The sequence below is a fragment of the Maylandia zebra genome, linkage group LG11 (genome assembly GCF_041146795.1).
Source record: "Maylandia zebra isolate NMK-2024a linkage group LG11, Mzebra_GT3a, whole genome shotgun sequence".
Lineage (NCBI taxonomy): Eukaryota > Metazoa > Chordata > Actinopteri > Cichliformes > Cichlidae > Maylandia > Maylandia zebra.
In genome coordinates, this window is record NC_135177.1 from 4,264,291 (window position 1) to 4,278,737 (window position 14,447).

The 14,447-nt window shown below is 40.4% G+C and overlaps 1 protein-coding gene across 8 annotated transcripts in view; it reads left to right on the forward strand.

Moving 5' to 3' along the window:
- The window catches only part of adgrb1a (adhesion G protein-coupled receptor B1a), a 206,080-nt gene that overhangs the window by 167,722 nt on the left and 23,911 nt on the right, over window positions 1–14,447 (forward strand). For 7 of the 8 annotated variants that reach the window (XM_076889693.1, XM_012924834.3, XM_014410908.3 and 4 more), the window contains 5 exons: window positions 2,390–2,492; window positions 2,704–2,854; window positions 3,188–3,257; window positions 3,508–3,574; window positions 6,814–6,899. In XM_076889693.1, coding sequence (XP_076745808.1) covers window positions 2,390–2,492; window positions 2,704–2,854; window positions 3,188–3,257; window positions 3,508–3,574; window positions 6,814–6,899 — 477 coding nt within the window. Of the gene's footprint in view, window positions 1–2,389; window positions 2,493–2,703; window positions 2,855–3,187; window positions 3,258–3,507; window positions 3,575–6,813; window positions 6,900–9,636; window positions 9,697–14,447 lie in introns of all 8 variants that reach the window. The other variant, XM_014410906.3, reaches the window with a different exon arrangement.

Here is a 14,447-nt window from a genome sequence, read left to right on the forward strand (position 1 = left end):
AGTACCTGGGGATCCCGCAGGCAAATGGGAACCATGAAGAGGCCGCTAGAAAGGCTGCAACCACCAAGTACCTGCAGAGGGTCAGGCAAGTCCTGAGGAGTCAGCTGAATGGTAAGAACAAGATCCGGGCCATCAACACGTACGCCCTGCCCGTGATCAGGTACCCTGCTGGGGTAATAGGCTGGCCAAAGGAGGAGATAGACAGAGCGTTCTCACTCCCGAGGCGTAACATGTCGACGTTTTGTCACGTCCCGCGGCGTTCCTGAGGAACGCGAAAGGAGACCTTCGGCGTTCTTATGGTACGCGGCGGGTTATGGCTGGAATCCAGTGCAATGACGCTCCCGCGGGAGTAGACGTTCCAGCCCTGTATTCCAGCCCTAAACCTAACCTTATCCCTAGCCCTGACCATAACCTTATTCCTGACCTTAACCAGGACTTTAATGATGTTAAATAGCGTGTTTCTAAGCGATTTGAAGAATAAGAGCGAACATGTGTAGGTTCAGTCCAGACGGTTCTCATATTTCCGAGGTCGTCATTTAGGAACGTGGTGGGTAGCCGAAAACGTAATATGGTGACGATTTGTCACCTAGCGTAAAAAGTTACGCTTTGGGAGTGAGAACGGGTTGAGATAGAAGCCACTGACATAAAGACAAGAAAGCTCCTTACCATGCATGGAGGGTTTCACCCCAAGTCCAGCACCCTGAGGCTGTACGCTAAGCGGAAGGAAGGGGGCCGGGGACTGGTGAGTGTCAGCACCACAGTCCAGGATGAGACAAGGAACATCCAAGAATACATTGGGAAGATGGCCCCAACTGACCGAGTGCTCAGTGAATACCTCAGGCAGCAGAAACCCAAGAAAGAGGAGGGAGACGAGGAACCATCATGGAAGGACAGGCCCCTGCACGGTATGTACCACCGGCAGATAGAGGAGGTGGCTGATATCCAGAAATCCTACCAGTGGCTGGACAAAGCTGGACTGAAAGACAGCACAGAGGCACTAATCATGGCAGCACAAGAACAAGCTCTGAGTACAAGATCCATAGAGGCTGGGGTCTATCACACCAGGCAAGACCCCAGGTGCAGGCTGTGTAAAGATGCCCCAGAGACAATCCAGCACATAACAGCAGGGTGCAAGATGCTAGCAGGCAAGGCATACATGGAACGCCATAACCAAGTGGCCGGCATAGTGTACAGGAACATCTGTGCCGAGTATAACCTGGAAGTCCCGAGGTCAAAATGGGAGATGCCCCCAAGGGTGGTGGAGAATGACCGAGCTAAGATCCTGTGGGACTTCCAGATACAGACGGACAAAATGGTGGTGGCTAACCAACCGGACATAGTGGTGGTAGACAAACAGAAGAACACGGCCGTAGTGATCGATGTAGCGGTTCCGAATGACAGCAATATCAGGAAGAAGGAACACGAGAAGCTGGAGAAATACCAAGGGCTCAGAGAAGAGCTCGAGAGGATGTGGAGGGTGAAGGTAACGGTGGTCCCCGTGGTAATCGGAGCACTAGGTGCGGTGACTCCCAAGCTAGGCGAGTGGCTCCAGCAGATCCCGGGAATAACATCGGAGATCTCTGTCCAAAAGAGCGCAGTCCTGGGAACAGCTAAGATACTGCGCAGGGCCCTCAAGCTCCCAGGCCTCTGGTAGAGGACCCGAGCTTGAAGGATAAACCGCCCGCAGGGGCGTGCTGGGTGTTTTTTTGTCAGACTGGTTTTACACTGTTGAAATATCCTATTATAGTATGAAAAACGTTTCATGCGTGCACGCTAAAAGTAATAATAAAATTAAATAATAATTAAAGATAATTTGAACAAACTCTGTCAAAGGAGAGTTTTACAGTTTGCTTCAAACTTGGTTTGAAAAAGTCAGCATTAAGAATCACCTCTTGCATAAGAGTTAGAGATGCACTGACAAAAGGAAAAAAAGGGAACAGACTGCTAAAAACAGAATATACAAAAAAAAGTCTTTGCACTTGGAACCAGATTGTTATTTTGAAGATCACTATATGTCTAGAATCTTTGCATCCCTCTTAATATGTTCTGTTGTTGGAAGAATACAGTGACACTGTAACAGAGTTCTGCTTGACAGATTTAGGGCTAGCACTGTTATGTCACAGTGAGAGTATCTGGGTTCGAGTCCTGCTAGTCAGCTGTGTTTCTTCTGTGTGGAGTTTGTCTGCTCTCCCTCTGTCTTGCATGTGTTTCCTCCCACAATCCAAAGATGTTAATAAACTGGCACTATAGAACATCCTCAATTAGTATTTGGTGCTGTGGTAGGAAAATACCACAGCATCTGGAGAAAGCCTTGAAGTTGATGCCCCGATCTTTTCCGTAGGTCTGACTGCTAGTTTCACTCATAGGTGTCTCTTTCATCCTCCTGCAGGTACATCCGGTCTGAGCGTTCAGTCATCCTTATTAACTTCTGCCTCTCCATTATCTCGTCCAATGCTCTTATTCTCATTGGACAGACGCAGACACGGAATAAGGTAAGCCAAACTCTTCCCTAGTGAATGGTAGTAGCCAGTGGTGCCAATTAAAGGTAGTGTAATGACAAGACAGGTTTTAAATGACATTCTACTGTATGCAGTCATATGAGTGAGAGTCACTCATATGACTGCAGTCATGTTCTTTGCCAGAGTATGTATTAATGAATAAAGTGTCTTCATACTTGTTTCCTGTCTTCACCTGTTGTTTCAGATCTTATGCACCCTGATTGCTGCGTTGCTTCATTTCTTCTTCTTGTCTTCATTCTGCTGGGTTCTGACAGAGGCATGGCAGTCCTACATGGCAGTGACAGGCCGCCTCAGGAATCGCATCATACGCAAGCGTTTCCTGTGTCTCGGCTGGGGTGGGCTTTCTCTCTCTCCAATTTTATTTACTTTCTTTCTTCTTGCGCTTATTCACCTTGTTCATCCTGTTTTTCTTCCTTATTTGCTTCCTGCTTTTTTCTTCTCTTCTTTTTTATCCCCTTTCCCTTTTTCCCTCATTGTTCACATCAGTTCCTCCTATATCTTTTTTTTCTTATTTTTCCAGGTTACTGTCCTTTTCTTGCCTAGTTTGTGCTTTCCTTCCTGCTGTTTTACCTTTCATTACCTGTTTATTCTTTTCTTCACTTCCTTTTATGTGTCTTGTCATCTACCTCATAATCTCTATGTTAAAGTCCATTTTTATTTCCTCCCAGGTCTCCCTGCTCTAGTAGTGGCGATCTCAGTGGGATTCACCAAGGCAAAGGGTTATGGAACATCAAGCTAGTAAGCAAGTTGTCCTATAGAGCTGTCATTGTATGCTACCTCTTCTTTAACTATTAATGGCAGAGTATTACACATGGCTGAAGGTTTGTTTGCTGTGTGTAATTGACCTCTCTCTTTTTTCCTGTCTCATCGATCATTCACTTCTTTTTCACCTCATTCAAACCCTTCATGTTCCTGCACTTTCTCTTCAAATCTCTCCCACATTAATTCCCTCTCTCAACCTCCATGTTTTCCTGCTTCTTTCTTGTAGCTGCTGGCTGTCTCTGGAAGGAGGTCTTCTCTATGCATTTGTGGGACCTGCTGCAGCCGTAGTCTTGGTATTTCTTCTACCCTTTTTAGTCTATGTTTGTATTCAGTGCATTAGTTTAACCTGTAGCTATAGCTCCCATCATGTGCCAATTTCATGTGTGTATCTGCTTAATGATTTATTAAACCTAGTAGTCATTATAGTAGTTGCTATACATTTTAATCATTCTAACAGTCTTGGTACTGGTGCTGTAAACAGATGATAAAAGTGCAGGATTAAAAGAAACTCAGAATTAAAATTGAAATATTGACCCAGGACAATAATATTATAATATTATTATTGTGTTTAAGCATTACTGTACATCACCATTTAGACCTTTGGACAATGACTAGTGCTGGAATCTCAGTGTAACATAAAATAAAACATTGAAAACATTGCACAATTGGATATTCCCTTTCCCTGATCTTTCATTTTTTCTGTCTCCTCTTATCATGCTTACTTCCTCCTCCTTTTCCTGCTCTTCCCTAATATTATTTACCTTTTTTCCTGCCCTCCTTTTTTTCTTCCATTTCCCTGTCAATGTGCTTCGTTTTCATCTTTTTCTGCCCCACGTCTTTATTTTCTCCTTAGTCTTTCTTTCCTCCTCTGTGTCATCCATGGCACTTTCCTGCCCTTAATCCATCCTCTTTAGTTCCTGTCTTCTTTGTTGTCTTTTGCTACCTTCCATTCTTATCTTACTTCCTTCTTTACTCCCTTGACATTTGTCATATTTCCATGAAGTTTTTATCCCTTTTTTCTTTTCATCCCTTTTTCATCTTCTTGTTTTCCACCTTTAATCCTCCTGGATTTTTTTTCTTGTATTGATTTGTCTCTTTTCTATCTCTTCTTTTTTCTAGGCTGTTTATTTGCCATAATAATCTCTGATGTTTATTAATTTTCCTATTAATTTTATTCTGCTTCATTGTCTATGCCTCATTTGCTTCTTGCCTTTCCTGCTTTCTATATTTTTACGTCATGTTATTTATGCTTCCTGCTGTCTTTTCTTTCTTTCTTTCCTACTTCATCATTTACCTCCTGTTACTCTCATAATTTTTCTTTGTCCATATTCACAGTATGTTCTTCTCCACCTTTTCCTTTTATCATTCCCTTTACTTCATTCATGGTTTTCTAAATACTGCCACCTAACTTAATAGTTTTTTTTTCTAGTTTACAGCACATACACATTTATCATTAGAACAATAATAATAATAATAATAATAATAATAATTTACAGGTAATTCCAGTAAAATCTGGGTGAGACTGAAATCCTTGCCCATTCTTCTTTGCAAAACAGCTCCAGCTCAGTCAGATTAGATGGACAGCGTTTGTAAACCATCCCATTGTTGCCCTGGCTTTATGCTTAGGGTCGTTGTCCTGCTGGAAGCTGAACCTCCGCCCCAGTCTCAAGTCTTTCGCAGACTCCAAGAGGTTTTCTTCCAAGATTGCCCTGTATTTGGCTCCATCCATCTTCCCATCAACTCTGACCAGCTTCCCTGTCCCTGCTGAAGAGAAGCCCCCCCAGAGCATGATGCTGCCACCACCATATCTGACAGTGGGGATGGTGTGTTCAGAGTGATGTGCAGCGTTTTGCATTTTGGCCAAAAAGTTCCATTTTAGTCTCATCTGACCAGAGCAGCTTCTTCCACATGTTTGCTGTGTCCCCCACATGGCTTGTGGCAAACTGCAAACGGGACTTCTTCTGGTTTTCTGTTAACAACGGCTTTCTTCTTGCCACTCTTCCATAAAGGCCAACTTTGTGCAGTGCACGACTAATAGTTGTCCTATGGACAGATTCCCCAACCTGAGCTGTAGATCTCTGCAGCTCGTCCAGAGTCACCATGGGCCTCTTGGCTGCATTTCTGATCAGCGCTCTCCTTGTTCGGCCTGTGAGTTTAGGTGGACGGCCTTGTCTTGGTAGGTTTACAGTTGTGCCGTACTCCTTCCATTTCTGAATGATCGCTTGAATGGTGCTCTGTGGGATGTTCAAGGCTTGGCAAATCTTTTTGTAGCCTAAGCCTGCTTTAAATTTTTCAATAACTTTATCCCTGACCTGTCTGGTGTCTAAATCCAATCGAGAATCTGTGGCAAGATCTGAAATCTGCTGTTCACAAACGCTGTGCATCTAATCTGACTGAGCTGGAGCTGTTTTGCAAAGAAGAATGGGCAAAGATTTCAGTCTGTAGATGTGCAAAGCTGGTAGAGACATACCCTAAAAGACTGGCAGCTGGAACTGCAGCAAAAGGTGGTTCTACAAAGTATTGACTCAGGGGGCTGAATAATTACACACGCCCCACTTTGCAGTTATTTATTTGTAAAAAATGTTTGGAATCATGTATGATTTTCGTTCCACTTCTCACGTGTGCACCACTTTGTGCTGGTCTTTCACGTGGAATTCCAATAAAATTGATTCTTGTTTGTGGCTGTAATGTGACAAAATGTGGGAAAGTTCACTGTAATTAGCCACTGTAATTAAGCCAAGTTGTACTGGCATCAGAAATAGCAGTTTTAATAATCATATTCATATGCTATATCAGGTATATATGTAGAAATCTTATAAGATGTTAAACTTCCAGCTTCTCACAGCTGTTGTTGTATTGACCTATATTAACCCCCCTGTAGTGTTTGGCCCAAACCAGAATTAAATCACAGACAAACTTCAGCAGAAAGCGCACTGCAGTGACACCGTCCTTGTTTTGATAATCAAATCTATTAGCTACAGTTTCGGCGATTCACTTCCCAATTTGCCTCTCCTCACCACAAGTGAACAGCTTGTTTGGGTGTCCTTATTTTCCACAAGCTGCTTCTCTAATAAAGAGCTACCTCTGCAATATGCAGACACCCCGGAACACTATCGGAGTGGATTGTACCAGAGAGTTTTATAGAGGGCAATTGTTCAAGGCAGTAAGACTGTATGAATTAAAAAACCACCACCTTTGATTTTGCAGAGCTCACATTTTATGTATTTTTTTTAGCGTACCATTTCAATTAAAAATAATGTCTGTGTTAGTTTTCTTTTAACGTTCATTCTTCATTTTGTGACACTAATATTTGGCCTGGTACCAATTAGTATTTGCAATGCTAAACCTACAGTAAGTACAGCTAATGTGCGATGTGACTAATTTATATGCATACTGCTGCCATCGTCTCATTATGATGAACATCACCACCATTGCTTTCCATTACTGCCATCACCAGAGCAGTGCTGCATGCAGTGAAAGTAATGAAAGTGTCTTTGCTGCGCTTTAATCTTGTACCTCTTCTCTTCGGCAGGTTAACATGGTTATTGGGATTCTCGTTTTTAACAAACTGGTGTCCAAAGACGGAATTACTGATATGAAACTAAAGGAGAGGGCGGGGTATGCCTTATACCACACATCCATTTTACACAGTGACCTATAACCAGCCTCATTGCTCTAGGTAGTGGCTGAGACCGGTGCAGTTATCAGCTTCTAGTCTGAAATTGTCCCGGGCCATTATGTCATTGGCAAATTGGTTGAAGAGAACAACATTTTTAATCCGAAGAAGATGAAGTAAAAAGAAGATTCAGAAATCTGGCTGAAATTATATTAAATGAACAAGCAAAAGAAAATATACTGTTTGTTTTCACACATGTGTGAGTCACGTGACACTGCAGACAGAAGACAAATAAAATGTGGAGGCTGTCTGGTTATTGGTCCTGCACAGACTGAGCAAGATGATGTCTCATTTCATTGCTTTCCTTTTAAGTTTCAAATGTGTCACATTTTCCTCCAGCTGCTCTTTCTTTGCAGGTGTTGCTCTTAATGTGAAGTTCTATAAACCCATCCATGTCTTTTTTTCACCCGTTTGGTTGTTTCTGGTAAAGGGAAGCAGGGACTTTAAGCAGCGAGACCTCACTGTAAAGGGAAAGCTGGCTTATTACGACTGGGATTGTATTCTAGCTCTGGCCACAATTTCTGTTTGTGATAATGGCATTTTAATCAAAGTTTTGGAAAGAATGGAAATGTGAACAGTGAAGACAATTCAAGTCATTGAATGAACCCAATAAAACAATACATGGAAATCATAATATTGAATTTTATCTCCTTAGAACTTAATAGAATACCTTCAAATAGAGTCACGTTCTTTGAGGAAAGGTATAACTTGGAGCAGGGGTTGCACCCTGCTATCATGATTAGCATTGATATAGCTTTTTATCTACAGGGATGAAGTGAAATGCCAAGCTTCTCAATTGCCAGATTTCAAACTCAGTGGCAGTTTCCAACAATTCATGGGAGTTTTCCAGCTGCCAGAAAAATTCATGGAAAACTGGTCTCATTTTATTTTGCTTTGGGAAAAATACCATGAGACGTGTTTCATTCACACTTTATGTGTATATTGTTATCATTACTGATAAACCCCTTGGCCAAAGCAAAAGATATGAAACCTAGTAGTAATAAACCATAAATGTATTTCAAATTTACAATAACTTGAAGTAGATATAGTATTTTTTATTAATATTATTATTATTATTATAATTAGTAGAATAAGCAGATAAATGCGTCTGATATTGTTCATAAAGACACAGTGCAGCATTTTGGGAAATATACTTTAGCATTTGTTGAGAAACCTTAGGTGTGTGGACTGCCAACATAAGGGTGGGAATTCTGGGAATCTGGGGGCAATACACCTTCCAGCAACTTCACAGTTGTTTGTGTCATGTGTCAGAAATCGTCTTCGCATGGACCAGTTCCGGTAACTGGACCTTAACTGGTTCATGGTCTGTCACATCAGTATCACGTTTATTTGATGTGTATTCAATGATGTGACACAGCCCACTATGTCTTACAATGTTGCAATGAAGAATACTGGAGGGAAGGCGCAGGGCTACTGGCTAAAACTTCAAATGCAAATTAGAAGACTTATATAAATTAGACTTGACTGTGGACTTACAGCTAGTAAGGACAAACGAAAGGCAGAGGACGAGGTCAAACTTTAGTGCAAATTTGAATGATGAGCACTGGATGAGATTTTGTGTTTCTTAAGTGGTGTTTCAGCAAACACCACTCAACTCTTGGATTTACAGTGCTGTGAAAAGAAAATATGTGCCATCTTCCTGGTTTTGAAGGTTTTTTTTTTTGCATATTTGTCATACTTACATGTTTCAGATGATCAAACAAAATTTTGTCCGGTCATCAGCACTGACCTTAAGAGAGGCCTGCAGTTCTTCAGATGTTGTTCTGGGCTCCAGGATGAGTTCTTGATCACTCTCACAGTAATTTTTGTAGGCCAGGCACTCATGGCAAGGTTCCCTGCAGTTTCCTCCATTTGTGACATATTTAGGTGTCAAAAACTAAGAAATCAGAAATGAGGAAAATACTTTTTCAAAGCACTGCAAACTAGTTTTGTGTCCAGCTGGACACGGTGTGTTAATATGATAGCTCTGGAGTTGCTGGAAGGTGCATTTGTACAGTTGTCTAACATGTTTAATGCTGCTTTTAGTTCATGCATTATATCAGTCCTATCACCTGACTATTGGTTTGTCAATTGACAAAATAGGCTGCATCTGATAGATGGGCGTAATACCTTTGACACTACCTGCTGGATAGTGAAGACTGAAGCTACATACAGAAACATAGGTTTAACGTACTTTAGCATTGGCAACGTTTCTCTGACCAAGAGAATATGTCTTTCTTTTATATCCAGTCTAAAGCAAATAAGCATGCTTTTCAGGATGTTAGACTGTTTCTTAGTGCATCAGAGCCACAACCCAGAAAACCTGCTTAGAAAAATCTTGTTATGTACGTAAATGTTACAATTTAGTTTCTTTAAAAGATATGAATACTTAAAAAGTATATTTGCCTAGGTAGGTAGTGATGGCAAATGTCAGTAGACTGATGGTGTAGCTTCTAAAAATTGGTCAGAGCACAGAGCAGACATGTACCCTGCTGCCCTTTACCTCGCAGGCTGTTCTGTCCCCATTGGCCATGTTGGTGCATTCAGATGTTATTTTATTTCTCTCTCTGAAAAACATGTTTGCGTTCTTCAATGATCTCTCTGTTCAACTGTACTTGTTTTTATTCTGTCTGAAATGTCATGTTTGAGTTTGCACAGAATCCCCTCTCTCTCACTCAGGGCTCTCCAATCAGGGACACATCAGTCTCAGAAGCCCCCTCCCTTGTCATCGGTGATTGGGTAAAAAAAATACCTGCCCATTCCACCCTCTCTGTAGTGTATGGTTTACCAGCCCTATCAATTGCCAAACCTGCAGAATCCTCTAGCAAGCTCCTCTGATTGGCTTACTATTATTTCCTGCCTATTCACCTCACTATTGATTTTCCAATTGATCCTGCCTCCCATTAGCTGGGTAGAATAACACAGTGCCTTAGAGTCTGACAGTTTCTGTAATGCTTTTTATAGAAAATGTCTTTTTTCCAATAACTCGTGCTAAATGCATAGCGGTAATATTAATCTTTTCTGTATGCTTGAATAGTATGAGAATGTGTGCGTGTACCAAGTTAAAATGGTTGTCAGGATTTTATCTCTGTTTTTGTATTCCGTAACTGATGGCGGAACGCATAGCCTGACTGACAGCATGAACTGGTGAGACTGTGTCTTGAATTTATTAGAACTTAATTGGGAATATAAATGTCAGAAATGAATATCTGGTTACATCTGTTCAGAGTGATCGCTCAGGCTATTTTGCTAAGCTATTTAGTTGTGGCCTAACAAAATCACAGAAGTAGAAGAAATTTATGTTATTATTTCATGTTTCAATTAAACTTGATAGCACAGACGTTTTTGACCTTGGAATGAGTCATTCTAATTTTAGTCTTGCTTGCTTTGCTATTGAGCTTTCATCAGCATGCTCCAAGATATGGCTCATATTGTGTGCTTCCATACTTGCACTTTACTTGAGTGCATAAATACAGTCAGACAAGTATGGCTACATGATGTGCACAAGAAATACGGCAGTGTTACGCTTCTCTCCCTCAGTGGTTGTAGATCATCAGAGATGAGAGATGAGAACCACGTCTGCTGGCGGGCATTGACAGTAGACATGTTGTGGTGTTTAGTGCTGTAACAGTTTTGCAGATGTTGACAAAATTAAGTGTTCAATTCGAGAAAACCCTACCCTGTTGAAATTGAAGTACTATTCTATTATATTTGTAACTTACCATGAGTATCTTGAACCACAATAACAGTCTTCATGTAACCCAAATACTTACATGACAAGAGGTGGCACTAATTGTAAGGGCACCATCTTCTTAAAAAATTGTCTTTATGTGTTATTTTTTTAAGAATAGCTATATTGACCATAACTGGATTGGACAATCAAAAATGTCACATCATTTATTCATAAAAGTTTGTTACTTAACAGGTAAATTATTTTGGGGGGTTTTCTATCTATTTAAATTTTTGGAGAAAAGATGGACGTAGCTAGTGTGACCTTATGTGTCGGTTTCTGAACTTGCATTTTAGAGTTTCAAGATAAACATTTCTAATTTTGCCATCTTGGTATGAAAGAAACGTGATATTATGAGAAGTTGCAGGCCTGACTGAAATTGCTTGTTTATTGGCTAATCGCTTGTGAGTGACAGGTTGTTAGCTAATGAGCAATAGCATGGCTAAACCTTTTTCCATCATTTTTTATTTTGTAATATACAAATATGACTGAGACAATGAACTCGGGGCCAAAGTGTTTACAGAGATCAAGAAAGAAAGTCTTTTTAACCTCTTTATTACCAGGCTATAAAAGTGGTTGACTATTCTAGCATAGAGTCTATAGGGACTGCTTTATTCAAGGCTGTGTCCAGTGTAGATGCCAAATCATACATTGATTTACTTTGTGAACTTTTCATTCTGTGACTCTGAAATTTGTTGTTCTTTGCTTGGTAGAGTAGAACAAAATAGTAAAGAAGGATGTCTAATGTTCTAATCTCATTTCCATCACATGACTCTTCTCAAGCATCCAATCCAAAACATGTTTAATGAAGTTAATTAAATATGTAGAATGATTAATTGCACAGCAGGGTCCCCACCAAACAGGTCCAAAACAGGTCAGCCTGAACGTCAGATGGGCCTCGCCACTGAAAATTAAAGGGTAATTCAATTAGAAAATTACAACAGACAAGAGAGGCCAAATCAAATCAGTGCTAGAGCTCCTTTCCTCCTTAACGAACATTAAATGGTTTCAGTCATCAGGCCGTATATTTACAGGTTGTAATAGAGGGTTAATCGAACATTTAGCTTTGAGAACCTACCATTTGCTCTGAAATCTTATAAAGTCTATAGACAGGTTTATGTTTGACCAAAGGATTACCTTCCACCTGATTAATGTAATATTTGTCTGTGAGCTGCACATTATTTATTTACTGAGCTTAATGCATGTCACCCCACCTGCCAAATGGCCACCTTTTGCCTCTCAATCCTTAAGACCAGGGAAATGGTGTATTTCACAAAGTGTTGATTGCTTTTTAATATCACTGCCTGCAGTGTACATTTAGTGCCTGTATTGCCCTTTAACTTGAAATTGAATTTCTTCCATTATGTGATTTTTAATCCTGGCATCCATAGGCTACAAAAATCGATTCCCTCAGCTCCTCTGCTCTAATTGTTGTTTAGCAGAAGGCCATATGGCAACAGATTAGTTTGTTATTACTTGTCAATATTGCAAGCATTGTAGTCAGTCTTTGTCTAGCAACAGCAGCGGTAGGAGAGCTGCAAACAGAAGAATTTTGGGAGGAAAGCAAAGCGATGTATTTTCATGGTGATCACACCTGCAAATCAACTAAATGTATTTTGTTTATTTGTTTGCTTACTTTTTGAGTGCAAAATTATAGAAATACATGTAGAGAGTCAAAATCTTTAAGTAGGGATGGGAATTGATAAGATTTTAGTGAGTCCGATTCCATTATCGATATCACAGATTGATTCACTTACGAGAGTCAACACCATTGTTAAGCAGCAATAAAAAAAACTTCATACATGTAAATTAATTGCATGCTTCGGGTCAAAAGTTTGTGCATGTATGCTATTTATCTGCTTTATTGTTACCAGTGTTGTTGTCGTTACTCAATGTTGCACAGAACACTTTCCTCAAAGGAATGCAGTACGTTACTTAATTACTCTCATGAAAATAATGTAATTCGTTATACTACGCGTTACATTGCTTTCATGTTAGTAAATAGCTGAAACATACGGTCTCATAATCACCGTTTAAAAATATAAATCTGAGGCTACAACCCCATGCACTAACACAAATCCCTAATAAGGACACGCATCTCTAAGGCTACATTCACACTGCAGGCAAAAGCGCATCAAATCCGATTTTTTTGACCCTATGCGACCCATATCCGATCATGGTCTGACAGTGTGAACAGCACAAATCTGATATTTTCAAATCCGATCTGGGTCACTTTCGTATGTGGTGCTGAATCCGATACATATTCGATGTTTTAGAAAGCGACTGCTGTTTGAACGGTGATGTCGCATTAAATCCGTCTTTTACGTCACTGACACAAGACAGACGCTAATTATCAGCGCCGGAGAAGCGCCCACGAAGACATTGTGAACGCTTCCTGGCCATCCCGTGTAGATGTCAGTGAAACTGTTGGGAAGACAACGTGAACATTTTATTTGTACTGTATAATCTGCAGATTCTGACAGAAATCTGTAACTATCTTTTGAAGCACCGCTCCTCTCTAAAACAGCAATAAGGATAATTATTAGGTTATTTACATTATTATGTAAATAACACAATAACTTAAAGCAAAAATTGGGAAACGTAAAATCCGAAGTCTTTATATTAAGGGCCATCAGTCAAGCAATATTGTTTGCTCTGGGTCTAAACAGAGCGCTTTGTGTGTGACGTCTTCTTTTGCGCATGCGGGCACACTAGAGCACGTTTGCTGTCGCATTTTATTTGTAGTGTGAACAAGCAGACAAAAAAATCGGATTTGAGCAAAAAATCGGTATTGAGCATTAAGACCTGCAGTGTGATCGTAGCCTAAGATCTTTCTGTTAGTAGAATACAAAGCTGACCGCACAAAGCAAAGATGACAACCAGAATAAAAAAGCGGTCACTAGTGATGCAGATTTTATGATTAGAAACAAATCAAATCAAATCAAATCAAATGAACAGGTAGAAAAGGAGGCTGCAGTCTGGCTGCTTGTTACCAGTTGATGTTAGGCTGCTGGCGTTCTTGGCTAGCTTAGCATTAGCATGCTGTCTGTGCAGATGCTTTCAAAGAACTGACTGAAGAAGTCACTTGATGAGTGATGAAACGTTTCTCCCACTTAAAACGCTACGTCCAGATGAATAGAATCAACTTTTTGGGGAATTTCTTACCTGGATGATTGAGCATGCATCAAGGCAACGGAAGCTGTGTTAGCAGCATAATGCAGTTGGATGCAGTTTTCCACTTTACCATTTCGTCCTTTTGTGCAATAAAAATAAATGTCCATATCCATGCTTTAGACTGCGTCGCTATTTTGTTCCTTTGACACTTAAACTGAAATCAGCCAAAGAACTGATAAACGGGATCAATAGGCAGGCATTTGACTACTGGGAACAAGGACCAGTTCTCGATTCCCATCCCTAGCTTTAAGTGAACTAATTAAAACAGAAATCCACCCAAACATCACGTTTGACCACCACTGGGTCCATTTGATACTTTTGAGAATAACTCTGGCACAAACAATGTGGCCCACTGAGAAATATCTACTTGCTGTAATGGAAATGTAAGACAAGCAATGCTTCAATGATCCAGAAAATCAATGGTAAACATTTGGTTTTGGTTTCAGAGCCCTGTATACACAATCATTTCTTTACTTGACACTGACAGTCTAGAGGCCAAACATTTGAGTCAAAAACAAGAGTTTTGTTTTTGACAAAACCTGCAGACAGACAAAGACTTTGGCGAACATCAAAACCTCTAACATTC